The sequence below is a fragment of the Cyclopterus lumpus genome, chromosome 17 (genome assembly GCF_009769545.1).
Source record: "Cyclopterus lumpus isolate fCycLum1 chromosome 17, fCycLum1.pri, whole genome shotgun sequence".
NCBI lineage: Eukaryota > Metazoa > Chordata > Actinopteri > Perciformes > Cyclopteridae > Cyclopterus > Cyclopterus lumpus.
The window spans coordinates 11,771,751-11,789,702 of record NC_046982.1 but is presented as its reverse complement, the minus strand read 5'-3'; the positions used below and the strand labels follow the sequence as shown (position 1 = coordinate 11,789,702).

At 41.2% G+C, this 17,952-nt stretch overlaps 1 protein-coding gene across 1 annotated transcript; it reads left to right on the top strand.

Annotated features, from left to right (window-relative positions):
- Positions 1–8,663: 8,663 nt before the first annotated feature.
- Positions 8,664–11,769, top strand: neurod6b (neuronal differentiation 6b). The gene is made up of 2 exons (XM_034556081.1): positions 8,664–8,862; positions 9,243–11,769. Exon 2 carries the CDS (start codon positions 9,248–9,250, stop codon positions 10,250–10,252), a length of 1,005 nt encoding a protein of 334 aa, XP_034411972.1. The 5' UTR covers positions 8,664–8,862; positions 9,243–9,247; the 3' UTR covers positions 10,253–11,769.
- Positions 11,770–17,952: the final 6,183 nt, after the last annotated feature.

The window sequence follows — 17,952 nt, the reverse complement described above, 5'->3', positions numbered from 1 at the left end:
AGCAGTGTGATACCACGATAGTTCGAGCACACTCTCCGGTCCCCCTTCTTGAAGATGGGAACCACCACCCCGGTCTGCCAGTCCATGGGCACTGTTCACGACCCCCATGCGACACTGAAAAGGCGTGTCAACCAAGACAGCCCAACAATGTCCAGCGCTTTTAGCATCTCAGGGCGGATCTCATCCACCCCTGGCGCCTTGCCACCAAGGAGCTTTTTGACTACCTTAACGACCTCTGCCAGGGATATGGGTGAATCGACCCCAAAGTCTTCCGGTGCTGCCTCCTCTCCGGGGGACATGTTGGCCGGGTTTAGGAGTTCCTCAAAGTGCTCTTTCCACCGCCCGACGATGTCCCCAGTCCGGGTCAGCAGTTCCCCCCCCCCTGCTGAGAACAGCCTGGGGTAGACCCTGCTTTCCCTTCCTGAGCCGTCGGATGGTTTGCCAGAACTTCCTTGAGGCCAACCGAAAGTCCTTCTCCATGGCCTCCCCGAACTCCTCCCATGCCCGAGTTTTAGCCTTTGCGACCATCGTCGCTGCGGCCCTTTTGGCCCGCCGGTACCCGTCAGCTGCTTCAGGAGACCCCTGGGCCAGCCAGGCCCGAAAGGCCTCCTTCTTCAGTTTGACGGCTACCCTCACCCCCGGTGTCCACCACCGGGTTCTAGGGTTGCCGCCACGACAGGCACCGATGACCTTCCGGCCACAGCCCCGAGCAGCCGCGTCCACAATAGAGGCTTTGAACAAGGTCCACTCGGATTCCATGTCCCCAGCCTCCCTCGGGATTTGTGAGAAGTTCTTCCGGAGGTGGGAGTTGAAGACCTCCCGGACAGGATCCTCTGCCAGACGTTCCCAGTTCACCCTCACTACACGTTTGGGCTTGCCAGGTCTCTCTAGCCGAGTCCCCCGCCATCTGATCCAACTCACCACCAGGTGGTGATCAGTTGACAGCTCTGCTCCTCTCTTCACCCGAGTGTCCAAGACATACGGCCGCAGATCAGATGATACGATTACAAAGTCGATCATTGATCTCTGGCCTAAGGTGTTCTGGTACCAGGTACACTTATGAGCCACCTTATGTTCGAACATGGTGTTTGTTATGGACAAACTGTGGCTAGCACAGAAGTCCAACAACAAAACACCATTCGGGTTCAGATCGGGCAAGCCGTTCCTCCCAATCACGCCCCGCCAGGTTTCTCTGTCATTGCCCACGTGAGCGTTGAAGTCTCCCAGGAGAACTATGGAGTCGGAGTCAAACAACAGCACAAACAACAGTCAAACAACAGTTATTGTAAGTCACTTTGGATAAAACCGTCAGCTAAATGACATGTAATGTAATGTAATGTAATTAACAACCCCATTGAGTCATGTGACAAAATAACCTTGGCTTGTAGTTTCGCTCAGGACACAGTGGCCTCATGGAAGAAAGTCCAGTGTTTGTTTGACCCGTGAACGTCCCATTCCACCTACGTCAGGTGCTCCGACCATCCAAAGATGGCGTGGGTGGGTTTATGTTGGAGTTAGTTGAAAGCACAGTGCGTTGGTATCCAAAGTGTCGAGGGTATCAATATGACGAGTTGGGAGTGAGACCAGGGTTGAAACCCCCTCGACCAATCATAACTATGTCAGCTTGCTTAAAAAATAAAAATAAAAATAATCTGTGTAGATTTGCAGGTGTGCGGAACATTGTTTAAATAAGTGTTTTGTAAAATTACGCATTCAAACCTATTTGTTCTTGCAGTTATTACTGGCGAACGATCATTTTCCTCAAAATACAATTATTGTATGCGCCTGGTACGATAGTTTAATATTTCCCATCTGTGCTAACTAGCAGCACGTTCTGGTAAAGTCACTGTGGTCATTGTTCTGTCCTGGTTGCTCTTCATGACTCGTAGACACAACATGAAGCACTCAACTTCTTATTCCCCTTCAAATATGACTTTATAGACATTTACATACAAGTTTAACACTACAGCAAAAGTTTGAAAATATGGAAAAATACAACGCACAACATGTTAATTGATAAGTTTTAGAGGGGCCGCTAGATTGAGCCAATTGAACTGTTTCCCTCTGAATACTAGAGTCTTCATATTAAGCTAGCTAACCGTCTCCTGGGAGTAGCTTCCTAGTTATTGAGGAGCTATGAGAGTGGTATTGAGGCACTTCTGTATTTCATATAAAAGGGAAAGAGCATTCCAAACAATGCTGATATTTTAATTGTTCACTCTATCCCTGCCCCATGTACCACAACAATCAGCAAAGATTCAATGCAAAAATTCAATTCCAATTGAATTTGCAGTGCACACTAAAAACTTTCTTTCTGTGCACCACTGTGTTAGGAAAGAGAAGTGGTTTTAAACGCTGCGAGTTGACGGGGAGTTGAGGACAGTTGATGGGGGAAGAGGGAGAAAGACATCATATTAACACATGGAGTGTCGATTAGGTGAGAAAACGACTTTACGAACACGTCAATCTTCTTGGCTTCAAGCTTGGAAAAAAAAGCTACAAAAAAAAAAGGTTGGCAAGTCCATGGAATCACATGCATTACAAAAAACCTTTTAAAACTTAATTTCATACTAATGAGTACTTCAATCTCCCTCATGTCAGTGAATATGAATAATGTGTTTATGTTTATTCACATGATGACAGTTGCTGTAGGTCAGGCGCCACCTCCTCCGAGTTTATCATACATTTTATACAATACTTATATAAAACTAAAGATGTGACTTTTACTTAAATATGATGTCTGACACATTTTATTTATCTCATCACTTTCTGGGTATGGAAGTGTGGCTACCACAACAGATTGTAACCGCCACTTTGAACGTGTGCGAACAGATTGAGCTTTGAAAAAGAAACGAGAGCCTCCAGCAACATTTCACGTCTGCGTCCCATCTCTGTCTAAAAACGGGACTAACATCTTTACATTATACATCTTCAAAAACATATCCATTATTCATATCCCCATATTTTAATACTATTAGCACTTCTGTGCCACCCACCTAAATACCTATGTGTGTTTCTTATCAAAGGAGCAGTGACAATCAGAGTAACTTTGTTTGGTTGTAAAGAAAAGGGTCGGGATTCAGAAAGTATTGTGGACCATCACAGAAAAATGAAATGGGCTCTGTGAGGTCATTATATTATTGTACCCTATGAAATATGGGATCCAAATACAAATGGGCGCAGGAGAAACTTTGCTTTTACCTTCACACTGGAGTGTTTGTGTTGTTTGTGTAGACAACAAAGGCAAACGCACACAGAAACACACAGTGCTCCCACCTGTGTGGGTGGGAGGTGTGGCCACTCAGCAGCTGAGTGGGCCAGCATATGGAGTTTCTAATTGGGTAGAACAGCACAGCTGGAGGACACCAGTCCAGGACCTGGCCTCTGGTAATCAGTCCCACAATCCTCAGCTCTCCCCTGCACATCCACCCTGCTGCTGGTGGGTGGTTGTGGGTTGTTGAATGTGTTTCACGGCTGAAACCAAGATGAAGCTTGTCCAACAAGAGTGTGTTTTCCATTTTTCAACCAAGGTCGGATTTAAATTGTGACTGTGGCCAAAGACAGCCTGGACTTCCAATTCCAATACTTGATGACATTTAGGTCTTGTTTATTTTGAGTTTGAATGCACTAATTGCAAGTTGCTTTTGGACAAAATCATCTGCCAAATGACTGTGATGTAATGCCCACTGAATTTCCCTTTCTTCATAATTATACTGACTGATTTAGACCAAACATTGTCACTATGTACGACTCATTGATTATCACTAAACACACCTTAAAAATGTCTTTCTCCCAAACACTGATTTCTCGCTCATTGTGGAGCAAGCGATCACATGTTGGGGTAAAGTCATGTTTCCCTCATTAAAGTATGTGTACAGATATACTAATAGTGATGTACACATGTAATGTTCCCTGAGTTACTTGTGAAACAATGTGGTACTTGAAATTATCAAACGTCATTAAACTCCAATGAAGTCAAGTGTTTGGGATCAAATAAAGCCCCTTTAGTACATGGTTTATGCTTTTTTATGCAGTGTGTTTGTGGTAATTTTGTAGACTGTTAAAGTGAGCATGTCTGCTTGAAACTACAATATATATCCTACTAGTTTGCAACAGAAAGTATGTTCTGAGGGAATATTGTGCCACCCTAATTATGTTTTTTACAACTATGTCTTCCAGAAATGGTATGTGCTACAGCATATACATTTTCTATAAACATATAGGAGAAATGTTGTTTATAATGAATACTTCTTTGCTTCTCTTGTGTCATATAATAAATCACTCATAAAAATGATGCCTCAACATAATTCAGTGAGCAATTATGTCTGTATCAACAATGTTATCGGGTAAACATTGTTGTACCATAGACAGGGTTGATCAACAAAAGGAAATGTTTTTTAACCAACTCATCCGCCAAATTCCACAATGTTCTTATTGACCATATGGACAAAACATTCGCTGACTTTGCATTTTATTGGTTTTACAATATTTGCTCAAAGCAACCCAGTTTTTCATATCCACAATCCACAGACCACCTGGGACTCCCGTACAGTACAACAACCAAAGTCTTGCACTTGGTTCGGTCTCATGTGCTCGACTCTGAATTGTTTTGGTTTCGGGCTCAAGACAGACTGGTCAAGTTGTTTTTGGCTACTGATTCGGGATCAGTGGTACAGAACGTTGTCTGATTAACACAATGCATGACAGAAAAAGAAACCTCCACCTCTTCCTCATTGGATCTGTCGAAACCTGTAACTGTTCTCAGACTTAAATTCTTTGCAATGATTCATTTGAAATTATAAGATGGATCACTGTTGTTTAAAAATTATATTTCTGTACATCCTAACTCCTTGATCACTATATTAACATTGGAAAGACACTATTACCTATTATGGTCTCGAACAGGACTCGCTTTGCTCTGGACTCGGTCTTGAGTCGGACTCGACTGAACCTTGTCTTCGACTTGTCTTGGACTCAATAATATATTGATCTTAACTAAGGCCCTAACAACAACAATTACAAACTGGAACATAATCAAGGCAGCAGTCATGTTTTCTGGTATCATTGTCTGCTTTTTTGTGGTAACAACTTTGTTTTCTTTGTGTCTTCCTTGCCAGATCTCTCTTGAAAAAAGACTTGATACGCTTGAGGTAATTTGGGGGCATTCTATAACAAACCAAAACAATAAAACATCGGGGCAACATCAGATTTACAGTGAATCTGAAATGACTTAACAGCAGCAACCGAGGTATTCTTCTTGTTTATTAGCTGTCAACAAGTAACTGACGCACTTGTATTTAAGCACTTCCTTATTTAGCTGTAGTAATTTGTACATGCACCTCAATGCCAAATAAATAGTGAGAGTTGTTAGATCGTTGAGCAATGGAAAATTAACAAATAAAAGGCTCATTACAGAGTCAGTGTCAGGATTAAAAAAATACATGCTTTGCCTTCGGGGCTCATTTTCGAGCGTTCTTCTGCCTCACGGGGTTTCACTAAATAAATGATCTATAAATAGTAATGCAGTCAATTAGATTTTGGTCGGATTTACGTTGTATCACCACACCATTACTACATCCTCCTTCACCACTTCACCGGCTCGCACTCATCTACCAGGCACAAACTCTTTTTAACTGCTGACATCAATTGAAAAACGCTTGCGACTCAGCGTGCGATCAGTAGCGCCTTCATTTGCAGCTCTACACCACGCACCGCGCCTATAAAAGCTGATAATGTGATAATTAAAAGAGCTGACAGGCAAGAACTGTCAACGAGACACACTGATTTACCAACCTCTGCTATTTGCTTTACCTCTCAAATTACAATGCTTCCAACCTTGAAGTAAGACACGTATAACATCAATTGAAATAATTAACTAGGTTATGATTGTTGTGAGAAAAAAAGAAAAAGTGAAGGAGTCTCAGTACACGGCAGTTTTTAATAAAAACCATCCTAAAAATATCACAAGATCAGATTCAGACCTGAAACAAGGATTTCTAGCAGACAAAAGATCACTGCCATGTCTCTCTCTTTCCCTCTCAACCACACCATGATTTATTACCTGAAAAGACAAGAGAACTAATTAGTGGAGTAATTAATTAATATAAATTTGCATATTTGCATTTGCAATTAGTGCAGTCAACTGATTAGTCTGAGATGGGGAGTTTGACTCATCAGATGCTGGCGTGTGTGTTTCTGTGTGTGTGTGTGTGTATGTGTGTGTGTGTGTGTGTGTGTGTGTGTGTGTGTGTGTGTGTGTGTGTGTGTGTGTGTGCGTGCGCGCGCTGGACCAGAACGATCAGCAGACCAGCTGAGGCATTTTGGGGGGAAGGCTGTTATAAAGGGACTGTTTTTTTGTGTTTTTTGTTTTTTTAGGGTGTGCTCGTGTACAGTAGGTGTTTGTCCACGTGCACGCTCACACACACACTTCCCTGTATATCTGTGTGAACACATGTTTGGTGCTCTGTCTCACACACATTAGGGTTAAGTGAATGCACAGTCACCAGTGTGTGTACATGCTTTTGTTGTCACCCGCTACCTTCGTGTGGTCTCTCGTGCTCTGAACTCACACCAAGGTGTCGTCAACGCTGCGGCACTCTGCTGCCGGGCTCGTGCTGCTGGTCTGTATCTTATAATGTCCAATGCACGGAGACTGATAAGTCGCTCTAATTGATTCTCCTTGCAACAAGGTCATTCACAGGCATACACTTGTGTGTGTGTGTGTGTGTGTGTGTGTGTGTGTGTGTGTGTGTGTGTGTGTGTGTGTTACACATAACTGAGGAGTGCATATATCCATATCGAGTGCCAGCTGTGCCCCAGTGTGGATTTGGCAGTGTGCCACTGGGCCTTTTCCACGGGGTGTACTTAATGTCTACGGTCCTGAGGTACCAACACTGTGCACGCCCCCCTGGTATCACACCGTCCTCTGCATGTGAGGAGCCTGCTGGAATTTCTATGTAGAGAGCTTTAGGGATTAGTTGATTAGACGATCGATTAGAAATTGAAAATCAACTATTTTGCTGATGATTTTGTCAAGTGAAAATGGAAAACATTATATAAATAATATATTGTTTGCGGTAAGTCTAAAATAAAGATGTACCGTTTTTCTCTCTTCGTACTGTCGGTTGTACAAAACAAAACATTTGATGATGATGAACAAAGACTGTGGCGGGCATTTTTCATTATTTTTTAATTGTTTTAGATCAAACCATTAATTGAGAAAATGGTCTGCAGATGAATAAATAATTAAAAAGACATGTTATGTACTACCACATACAGTCAACTGTATTGTATGTATCCCAAATACAATTTAGCTGAGATTGGCTTTACTTCCTAATTGTTTGGGGTCCCACAACCCCAGCAGCTGTATAATACTAATAATTAATAAATAAATAAAGAATTCTCCTCTTAACACTTTTGTTCTATTGAACTAATTTAAACCCATCACAAATATGTTTTTGTTACTGCCTCTTGAACATCACAAAGAAGAGTTTTTTGATCTGAAGCATTTATCGCAGCAACATCATCAATTGTCTGTGCCTTAAAAAACAGTTACAAAATATCCCAGCTTTATGATGTGAAGGCGAGGTTGAAGGTGTGGTTATAGGTTTAAGCAAGAACACGACTTGGTTCGGGTGAAGATCCTGGTTTGGATTAGAACAAGTAAAGGTTAGAAAAACATTAGACAGCTGCAGGGCTTTGTCATTTAAACTTATGCAAATGCTGTTCATGGACATTTGCTGAAATTAGGATAATATGGTCTAATATGTAGAAACGCATTGAAGTGTAGACCCCTCCCTTTGCCACAAACTGGGCTGATGACAACCTATACGGGCAATGCTGCTGTGAAAGAACAAATGCATCCAATCATTTTGTTTGCAAATAAAAGTCATCAGTGGGCAGAGAAATGTGCAAAATGCTATCACGTATACAATATTGACTTTACTTGTGTGCGGGTCAGTTAAATCCAGGAGAGGTCTAACTTCCTGTTTGACCTCTTATGAATAAACTGTTACATATTTGCGATTTGGGAATAGTAGGTGCTGCATATAAAGTACGACAAGTCCATCCTTATTTTATAGATGTGATTTGAGACCCCAGAAGGAACTTGTATAAAATCATTTTATGAGCAAGAGGATCCCAAACAAAAGATTTGAGTTAACAGTCTATATCATTTAAATCATTTGATCTATCTATCTATCTATCTGTCTATCTGTCTATCTATCTATCTATCTATCTATCTATCTGTCTATATATCTATCTATATATCTGTCTATCTGTCTGTCTGTCTGTCTGTCTGTCTGTCTGTCTGTCTGTCTGTCTGTCTGTCTGTCTGTCTGTCTGTCTGTCTGTCTGTCTTTCTATCTATCTATCTCTCACCTGTTGAGGTGCCTGCAACATCGTACATCCCTCGTCTTTTTTCCCAGACAAAAATACATTAATTCATCTTTCTTACAAGGGGAAATGCAGATATTACTTGTTATCCCTCTCCGGTTTGTGTTTTTGACGGTAAACGCGGGCCTCCCGGTGCCCATTACCGGAGCTGCCAGATGATCGGTACGGAATGGAGGTCCCGTGGGACACTGAGCACGTGGTCTCGGCTGCCACAAGACGTCAGCGGCAGATGGCATGGGTACCCGCTGTTGGCATGAGTGTCATTCCTCAAAGAGAGAGGGAAGGGGAAGAGAGGGAGAGAGAGTGAGAGAGAGTGAGAGAAGAGGAACAGCTCAACACAGCAAGTCAGAGGAAGCAGACTGCGCAGGTTTCAGCTTTTTCCTTCAATTTGTGGTTTGCAACAGAAGAAGCTGCATCACAGATTCAGAGGAGATATTTGGGAACATGCAAGGTGCCCGCTGACCTGAGGTTAGTAGTTTGTCGTCTTTATTATTAGGCAATTGTACTTATTAATGTGTTGACTTTGAGAGTTTGTGTTGATTGATTGAAATGTGTGTTTTGTGCAACGCTTTTACGAAGAAAAAAACAAATAGGCTTGTATCACGTATCATCACCAAACATCATGTGATTAGGCTTAAAGCAAGGTGGCTTTTTCATACATGAAGTCCAAAGACAATGAAGTTGAGAGTCTTTGAAAAGGTAGCAAGCTGTGACATTGGCCTTGCTTGCCAATTTGCCCCTCTTCCTCTTGGGAGGACCCGTTCACAAGGTAATTAACTGACAACCTTCAAACGACGTCGCTGTAGTTCTCTGTCTTCATAGTTTATGTTTTGGCTTTGATTTGACAGGAAATATGTTGACACTGCCATTCGAGGAACCTCATTTGATGTGTGAGCCGCGGTTCGGTGCCAATTATCCCCGTGAAGGCGTACCTGAGAGTCTGGAGAAGGAGCAAAACCACGCCGCAGACAGTTCCAACTCAGACATGAGGGATGCCGAGGACGACATCTCCGACAGAGAGGAGGACGAACGGGAGGGCGACCAGGATGACGACATGCTTCCGAAAAAGCGGGGTCCGCGAAAAAAGAGGTCCGGAAAGCCGGAGTCGGACAGGTCCAAAGTGCGGCGCCATGAAGCGAACACCCGAGAGCGCAGCCGGATGCACGGCTTGAACGACGCGTTGGAGAGCCTGCGCAAAGTTGTGCCGTGCTACTCAAAAACTCAAAAACTGTCCAAGATTGAGACCCTTAGACTGGCTAAAAATTACATCTGGGCCCTGTCAGAGACTCTGAGCGCAGGGAAGAGACCGGACCTGCTCGCCTTCGTCCAGACTTTGTGTAAAGGATTATCTCAGCCCACCACCAACTTGGTGGCGGGTTGTTTGCAGCTCAACGCGAGGAATTTCCTCACAGACCACAACGGGGAGGTCATGTTCTCTGGCAGATCGCCCTACGATGCCATGTACTCGTACCCCGGCTCAGACGTGAACACGCCCCCCGGCCACAGCGGGAGCACTTTGGACAGCAGCGCCAAGCCGTTCAGACACTACAGCTACAACAGCGCGTACGAGCCCTACTACGAGAACCCGTCCCCAGAGGCCGGGAGTCCGCATTTCGACGGCCAGCTGAGCCCCCCGATGAACTTTAAAGGGATTTTCTCCCTAAAACACGACGATCCGCCAGACTACGGCAAAGGCAGCCACTATGGCATGCGCTACTGCAGTGCGCCAGGGCGCGCGGCTCTTGCGCACAACTCCATGTACCGAGTCTCCCCAGAGGGCCGTTTCCCTTACGATCTGCACGTCCGCAGCCAGTCCTTCCAGGCACAAGGGGAAGTTAATGGCTCTTTCCATAATTAATCAATCAGCTGGACAAAGTTCAAGTTTTAGAAGCGATGCAATTTCCCCCCGCAGATGTCGAGAGTGGAACGAAATGGACTCGAGACACACTGATGCACTGCAAAGAATGCCCGTTTTAACTCGTCATTTTGTGTTGAATGTTCAGTCTGGATTTAGTTTGAAACATGTTTAAAGTCTATAAACTACTTATGATGTTTTCACTTGTTCTCAGATCTGTGGAGGCAAAAAAGAAAAACACACAAGAACGCCTTTGTTTTGTGAAACAAATGCAATGATTTAAATCTGAATGATCTAAAGAGAAGATTAATGGTTTCACTGATAATGTTTCTAGTGGAAAACCACATATGAAAAGTACTTACATGTGCAGGTTTTGAATTGTTTACAGTTACAGTGTATTTGTTTGTTAATGGCTGCGCTGCAGATGTCGGTCATGACTTGGGTTATTTAAAAGTGATACAGTGACTAATAAATTACATTGTTCTGCTTATTTAATCAGGATCACAGCAGTCAGAGAAATTATTTTAGTGCAGAAATAAAATCAGCTACGGGGAAGAACAATCTAAAGACGTTTCGCCTCATCAGGGAAGTTTGCTGAGACATGATTGGAGTCCAGATATTCAGTCTGTTAGCAATAAAGGTCAATTGAGCTATGCAAGGCAGCCAAATGCAATCTTTGCTTATAAAAATGAAATATGTCTATTTCCACTCACAAGGCGTTTCTCATAATCTAATATCTAATTAAAATAATCACAATGACACTAAATTCATTATTTTTAAAAAGCCAGTTTGGAGACGTGCACGAGCTTAGGAGACCTGATGATGATGATGATGTCATCTGAACTGGTCATATAAATACAGAAAGTTGTGGGGGAAAAAAAAAAATACTAAACGCATTTGTATTTGGAGTAAATAGTGTGGTAACGAGGTGAATGTAAATTATTGTATTTATTTATTTAAGCTTATTTATTATAAGTCCGTCAATTTGAATGTGGATAATATATTATTAAATGATGTACAATTCAACAATGTTACCGTTTATGTGAATTTCCATACATTTAAAATTGGTTTGTTGCATTGTTGTGTATTTCACTGCCGCTGGAAGGGAAATCGTTTTGTGTGAGGTGAACGTGAATCCGAACAACATGCCTTAAAAAAGACACGATGACCATCAATATGCAACGAAATGACAGTTTTGGATAGTTTGATGTGAACTTTTTACACTTTCTTGTTCCTGCTGAAGAGCAGCTGTGATGCACTTCATGTATTTCTGCACAATGTTGGTGGTTGTACTCATAAATTCTGTTGATTTTGTAACTTTCCCCGGATGAATGATTTTTGGATGGTATTCTTTATATTTTATTTCTCTCTCTCTCTCTCTCTCTCTCTCTCTCTCTCCACACACGCACACTTATACACGTCCACGCGCATTCCTAAAAACTCGTTATGGATCGAAATATTCGTGAATAATGTTTTGTGATGTGTTTGTCGCAATAAAAGTAAGAGGCTGTCAGAGACTTATGTTTCAGCTTCTCGGCTCTCTGTGAAAATGATCGACAGTCGACGACGATTAAAACAATAATTGTTAAATTAATGAATCAAGATAAAAGCGCCCCGGGCGTAATTGTATTTATTTATTATCATTTGTTTAATTGTTTACATGTTAATAGTCTTGCGTAACCTATGAGTTTTGGCTGACAAATGAGGTTACGGCCTTTTGTAGCAACGATGCGAACTTTTATGTTTCAAACTGTAGAAAATACATTTTATAAATTATTTTCTTTAACGACACAAAGGTTTTAGCTTCACTTAAAGTGGGATTTTTAATCAATCAGTTAAAGTTGTATATATATATATATATATATATATATATATATATATATATATATATATATATATATATATATCTGTAAAACGTTACGCAGATCTAACGCAGAGTTTTGAAATGATTTATGTGAAAAAGACTTATATAATTTTATTTAATTTCAGTCGATCAGATGGCTGATGTGACAAATATGCCCACGAGGTATTGGATGTCAGCCAGAGATCCCAGTCTTCCCAGTCAGGAAAGACGTGGAACTGGTATTCCCTGAAGATGCATCACCTTCTGTTGAAGGTCCCACTCTCTAAATAGACAGAAATAAAAGTTTTTTTTTTTTTTAAATCCAGTTGATTTTACTTTCTTGCTCTTTATCTTAAATATATTTAGGATATTATAACGACGTATGATTCTAGACATCAAGATTAAAATGCATGTCTATCATTTATTAGTTAACTCGCGGCTTTACTAACCGTAAAATGGTGAATCCATAATCAGTGAAAGAAAGATCAAACAGATGTTAATGAAATTATGGGGGAAAGTAATTAATATGTGCTTATAACTATGTTGATAATCACTGCTGGATGGTTTATTCTTTCGTTGCTTGGATTGTGTTTGGCCTTCCCTTAAAAAAAATATTGATTTCCCCTTCATGTGTCGTCATCATTCAAACCAGTGAAAACAAGTGAATCCATAATAGTTGGTGCTCAAAGTTCCCCGCGGCCACAGAGGCGGATCCTTTAAACATTTTATTATCAGGCAGCAATTTTTATCCAAGTCCAACTCAAATTCATAAATTCTTATAAAACAACACAGGAGCAAAACGATGTTCATATAAAGCAATGCTTATAAATAAAGAAAACACAAGCTGTGACTTTGGAGTTCTGATAGTTGATATTGCCAATAATATAAAGTTAACAACAACAACAACAACAACAAAACCCAACGACTTAAGGACAAAAACAATCTTAACTTTCAACACAAGCCTGCATAAACAATGGCTGACTTTTTAAAATTGAGATAATGTGAATTGTTGGGACCAATAGTGAGAATGATGTAATCATATGGGGAAAGCATGATCACTGAGTTTGAGAAGTCCTGTGGGAGACTTTAGATACAAAAACATGTGACATTTGACACTTTGAAAAGATAAAGAATAATATTTTCAAAGTCCTGTCAAGCCAATTAAAAATAAACTTATGCACATGAAGAGAAGTGAACCATTTAATCAATTCTGTGAAAGTTTAACTGCAAATCATCACAAAATGAGGGAGAAATTCAGGGCCGTCATATATTGCTAATCTAATATTTTTTTTTCATAAACATGACATTAAGATAAAAGTTTTGCAAGTATTTAAACAAAGAGTTAAAAGAGCAACAACAAAATCAGGAAAAAAAACACATGCCCGAAGCTTCAGAATGAATCCATTTTAGAGATCACAAAACCAGAATACTAATGTGCATTTTTCTACCGCATAACTGGGTTGGGACTCGATTAAGAAATATACGCTGCTTTTGGTGAATAGTTTTTTCCTGCAGTCAAGACAAGAAATCTGCAAAAAATCACAAATTTCAACTCGTAGAAGAAAATAACAAACATTGCGTTTGTTTTGTTTCAAGAAAAGCTCCTGTTTTCCCGTCTTCATTCCCTCAGTCATCCTTCTCTCCCACTGTATCATCATAAAACTGGAGGACTGGGTTACTGAAGGTCCCTTGGGGGCCCTAAAAGCACCTCTTTAGGCCCCCATCCTTCATCACAGGCCTTATTTATCCCATGCACTGAAATTCAGTCAGTCTTACATGCTTTTTCTACCAGGCTGTGTGTGTGCGCACAGGCGAATATGAGTATGCATGTGTGTGTTTGTCAGAAGAGATCCAAATCCCTCTTGGGGCCTCACAGAGAGGCTGACGAGGGTGAGGAGGAAGAAGGGCGGGGGGTCCCCCACCCACAGGGTCAACGGGGCGGCGTGCAGCAGTTTAGGACGGGGTCAAACGTGTACACGTACCCCTACATTCATGCAGCTCATTAAGCTGTGTGGAGAGAGCGGGTGAGAGAGGGGGAGAAAGAAGTAGGGAGAGAGAGAGAGAGAGAGAGAGAACATATGGCCCGGCTCTGTGTGGGAGGTGAAGGACAGGAATGGGGGATGTATATCGTATAGAGGTGAATTTGCAATCTGAAATGTGGTATCGCAATTAGTGCAAAACAAACATTGCGTTTCTATTGGAATAAGTTGCAGAAGAACAGAAATCACCTCAGAAGTTGAGAAAAGTTTCATGCTTTCACCTGTAAAAAAAGCAAGAAACACAAATGCATCTTCATATGCATTTTATTTTGTAATATATTATGATAATGTATTATAATCAGGAGGCCTTTTCTTTCTGCAATGTCTGGAAATCTGAGCACCAGTCAAGAAAAAATGAAAATAATGTTCAACCGCCACGTCGGCAAGCATCCTCAAATTTTGTGCCATTCCCAAGCCCCAGATGGTGTGGGATGGGAAACGTTCCCCCATTAAATTCCTAATAATCATTTCTCCTGCGGAATCGGGGGTGGTGGCAGTGGGGATGGAGGAGGGTGGGGTGCGAGTGTGCGAGTGTGTGAGTTTGTGTGTGTCTGTGTGTGTGTGTGTGTGTGTGTGTGTGTGTGTGTGGCTGTGAAGTGAGGATTGGGTTGGTGGGTGAGGGGAGTAGAGGGATTTGGTGTTTTAATTAGACAGATTTAAGGAGCTGAACCCCCCTCTCAAAGTGTGTGTGTGTGTGTGTGTGTGTGCGTGTTTGTGTGTGTGTGTGTGTGTGTGTGTGTGTGTGTGTGTGTGTGTGGATAGGGACTCACTCGTATTAATTTATGCTTATATTGTGCGTGTGGGTGCATGTGTGAAAGAATTACACATATGAGTAAAGACTTGTGTTTGCGTGTGTGGGTGCGTGTGTGTTGCAGGTCACGGCAGGGCTGCTGCTGCAGCAGAGGAGACCTGACACTCCAGTACTGTGGGCCAGGATCTCATTAACGTGTCAGATTGGTGGATCAGTCTCTCTGGCAGCCGGCCCGGCCTCTCACAGGAAGTACTTTCTCTCTATCTGTGAACTTGGCACTGAGAGGTTAGAGAGGGTGGGAGGGAGGGAGATGAGGGGAATATATTGGCCTGAAGGAGAGGGGAGAGAAAGAGGCATTAATTATAATATTTGGTCAGATTGGATAAATATTGGGTGGAGGATTGTGGTTTAAGAGCTGCTTTTTTCCATCGGGGAAATTAATGAGTTACGAACAGCAGCACCGATTTCCGTGGAGTGGGAGAGTCAGACCGCTTCTGCACTTGCACTATTTTGGAGGTGGAGATATGCTAAGTATGTGACAGGAGCATCTGCCACGACATCACCTTTGTGCATTGTGCTCTTTGTCTAGGGGTACTCCGACTGGGTGGGTGGGTGAATGTGTGTGTGTGTGTATGAGAGAGTCTAGGGTGGGTTTTGGAGCAGGTGGGAAGCATACAGGGGTGTGATCCTCTGACACCCCAGCAACACCCTATTTCATGGCACATTGAGAGCAACACTGGTGAAGTGGTATCGATTCCCTCGACTGTAAATATGAGCATGTGGTCTGACTGCATTGTGGCGTGCGATAGATAAAATCTAAATATTCCACAAGTTTGAAGAACACACTGAACATGAATAACATGGTTTATCATTGAGTTAATATAGTTATCATACACTTTGACGGTTGAGAGCTCAGTAAGCGTTTTATGGTTTGACATTCCTGTCTCTGGTAGATTAGTAGATAACTACCATGTTAGTTATCATGGAATAATTGATGCTAGCTAAATTCCTCTGCATGGTAGCTCCCTACTTAGCTTTAGGGGACAATAAGTGCTCTATTGAAGAATTCAAGCAAATAGGTCTTAAAAGTTGTAAAAGACAAATTCAGGCCTATTTTCCTCGGCTGTTCGTGTGAGCGAGCAGACATCGAGCAATTGGGAGGCGGGTCGCTAGTGCGCTTTCTCCATGAGCTCGAGCCCCCGTGAAGAGCACCAGGCTTTAAACTTTATGCCAGTTTCACACAGTGGCCAAATGGAGGAATCAAAATGTCTGGTTGTGCCATGTGATGCCTTGGAACCCCAACATTTTTATTTTTAGGTAAATCAAGGTCCTAAAACAGGTCAAATGCACTAATAACCGAATCCAGAGTTAATCATCTTCCTCCGTTCGCAACACTGCTCATCCCGACTAGTACATGAGGCTAGACTAGAGGGTGACTTGTGCTTCGGTGTCAGACGCTGAGGGGCGGGACAAAGAGTCTGTATGTGGCGCCCTGAGAATGAGAAGGGGCGGAAATGAAGAGACCAGGCAGCCGGGAGGCGGGGTTAAAGGAAACGCTAGTGTGCTTGCTTTCTGGGCCCATTGATTCAGAAACAGTGCAGAAGAGCCAGGCAATTAAAAAGCCAAACTTATTTGGCTTCATGTGCCACTGAGCAACTTTCTTAGGAATGAACAGGGCCCCGCATCCAATGCTGTATTCAGCTCTCTTTACACATCCATGGGTACAACAACTGGCAGATGCTCTGTAGTGAAAAGAAAAACAAAGCAGAAGACTAAACGATTCTGAAGGACGACATGGTTGCGGGAGATGCGTCAACACTGGTTGTCTATTCTTTGGCGAGAATTTAATATTTGTCAACACTAATATGCAAGTATGATACCTCAGCCTCCGGGGCCAGAATGTATACCGTTGCTTGGCAACACTGTCAGCTTGGCGGCAAGCTGTATTCACATATAGAAAGTTGGTGATGGAATTTGAAAACTCTCGTTGAAACTGCTGCTGATTAAAAAAAATTATAGATAGATAGGCATTCATAAGTATTTAGACATTTTTATTTAAACTTACATGTCATGGGAGGGAACAGTTTAATTTTCCTTTTAAACACAAAACAATTCCACAAATTCGTAGAACATATTGAACATCAACAATTTGATTGATGTTGAACCTTAATGCTCTGTTTGAAGTCCTAGTTTTCTCCTCCTAAACAGCTCAAAAAGAGAACCTGATGTTGCTTTCTAACATTGACATAGATAGATAGATAGATAGATAGATAGATAGATAGATAGATAGATAGATAGATAGTTAGATATATAGATAGATAGATAGATAGATAGATAGATAGATAGATAGATAGATAGATAGATAGATAGATAGATAGATAGATAGATAGATAGATAGATAGATAGATAGATAGATAGATAGATGGATAGATATACAGATAGATAGATAGATAGATGGATGGATGGATAGATAGATAGATAGATAGATAGATAGATAGATAGATAGATAGATAGATAGATAGATAGATAGATAGATAGATAGATAGATAGATAGATAGATAGTTAGATAGATAGATAGATAGATAGATAGATAGATAGATAGATAGTTAGATATATAGCTAGATAGATTGATAGATTGATAGATAGATGGATAGATAGTTAGATAGATAGATAGTTAGACATCTATATAGATAGATAGATAGTTAGATATATAGATAGATAGATAGATAGATTGATAGATTGATAGATATATAGATAGATAGTTATATATATATATTGATAGATTGATAGATTGATGGATAGATAGTTAGATATATAGATAGATAGTTATATATATATATATATATATATATATATATATATATATATATATATATATAGATATATTGATAGATTGATAGATATATAGATAGATAGATAGATAGATATATAGATAGATAGATAGCTAGTTAGATAGATAGATTGATAGATTGATAGATTGATGGATAGATAGTTAGATATATAGATAGATAGATTGATAGATTGATAGATATATAGATAGATAGTTATATATATATATATATATATATAT

Bases quoted from the DNA above. Each gene is read 5' to 3' on its own strand.
- neurod6b (XM_034556081.1), top strand. From the start codon at position 9,248: ATGTTGACACTGCCATTCGAGGAACCTCATTTGATGTGTGAGCCGCGG.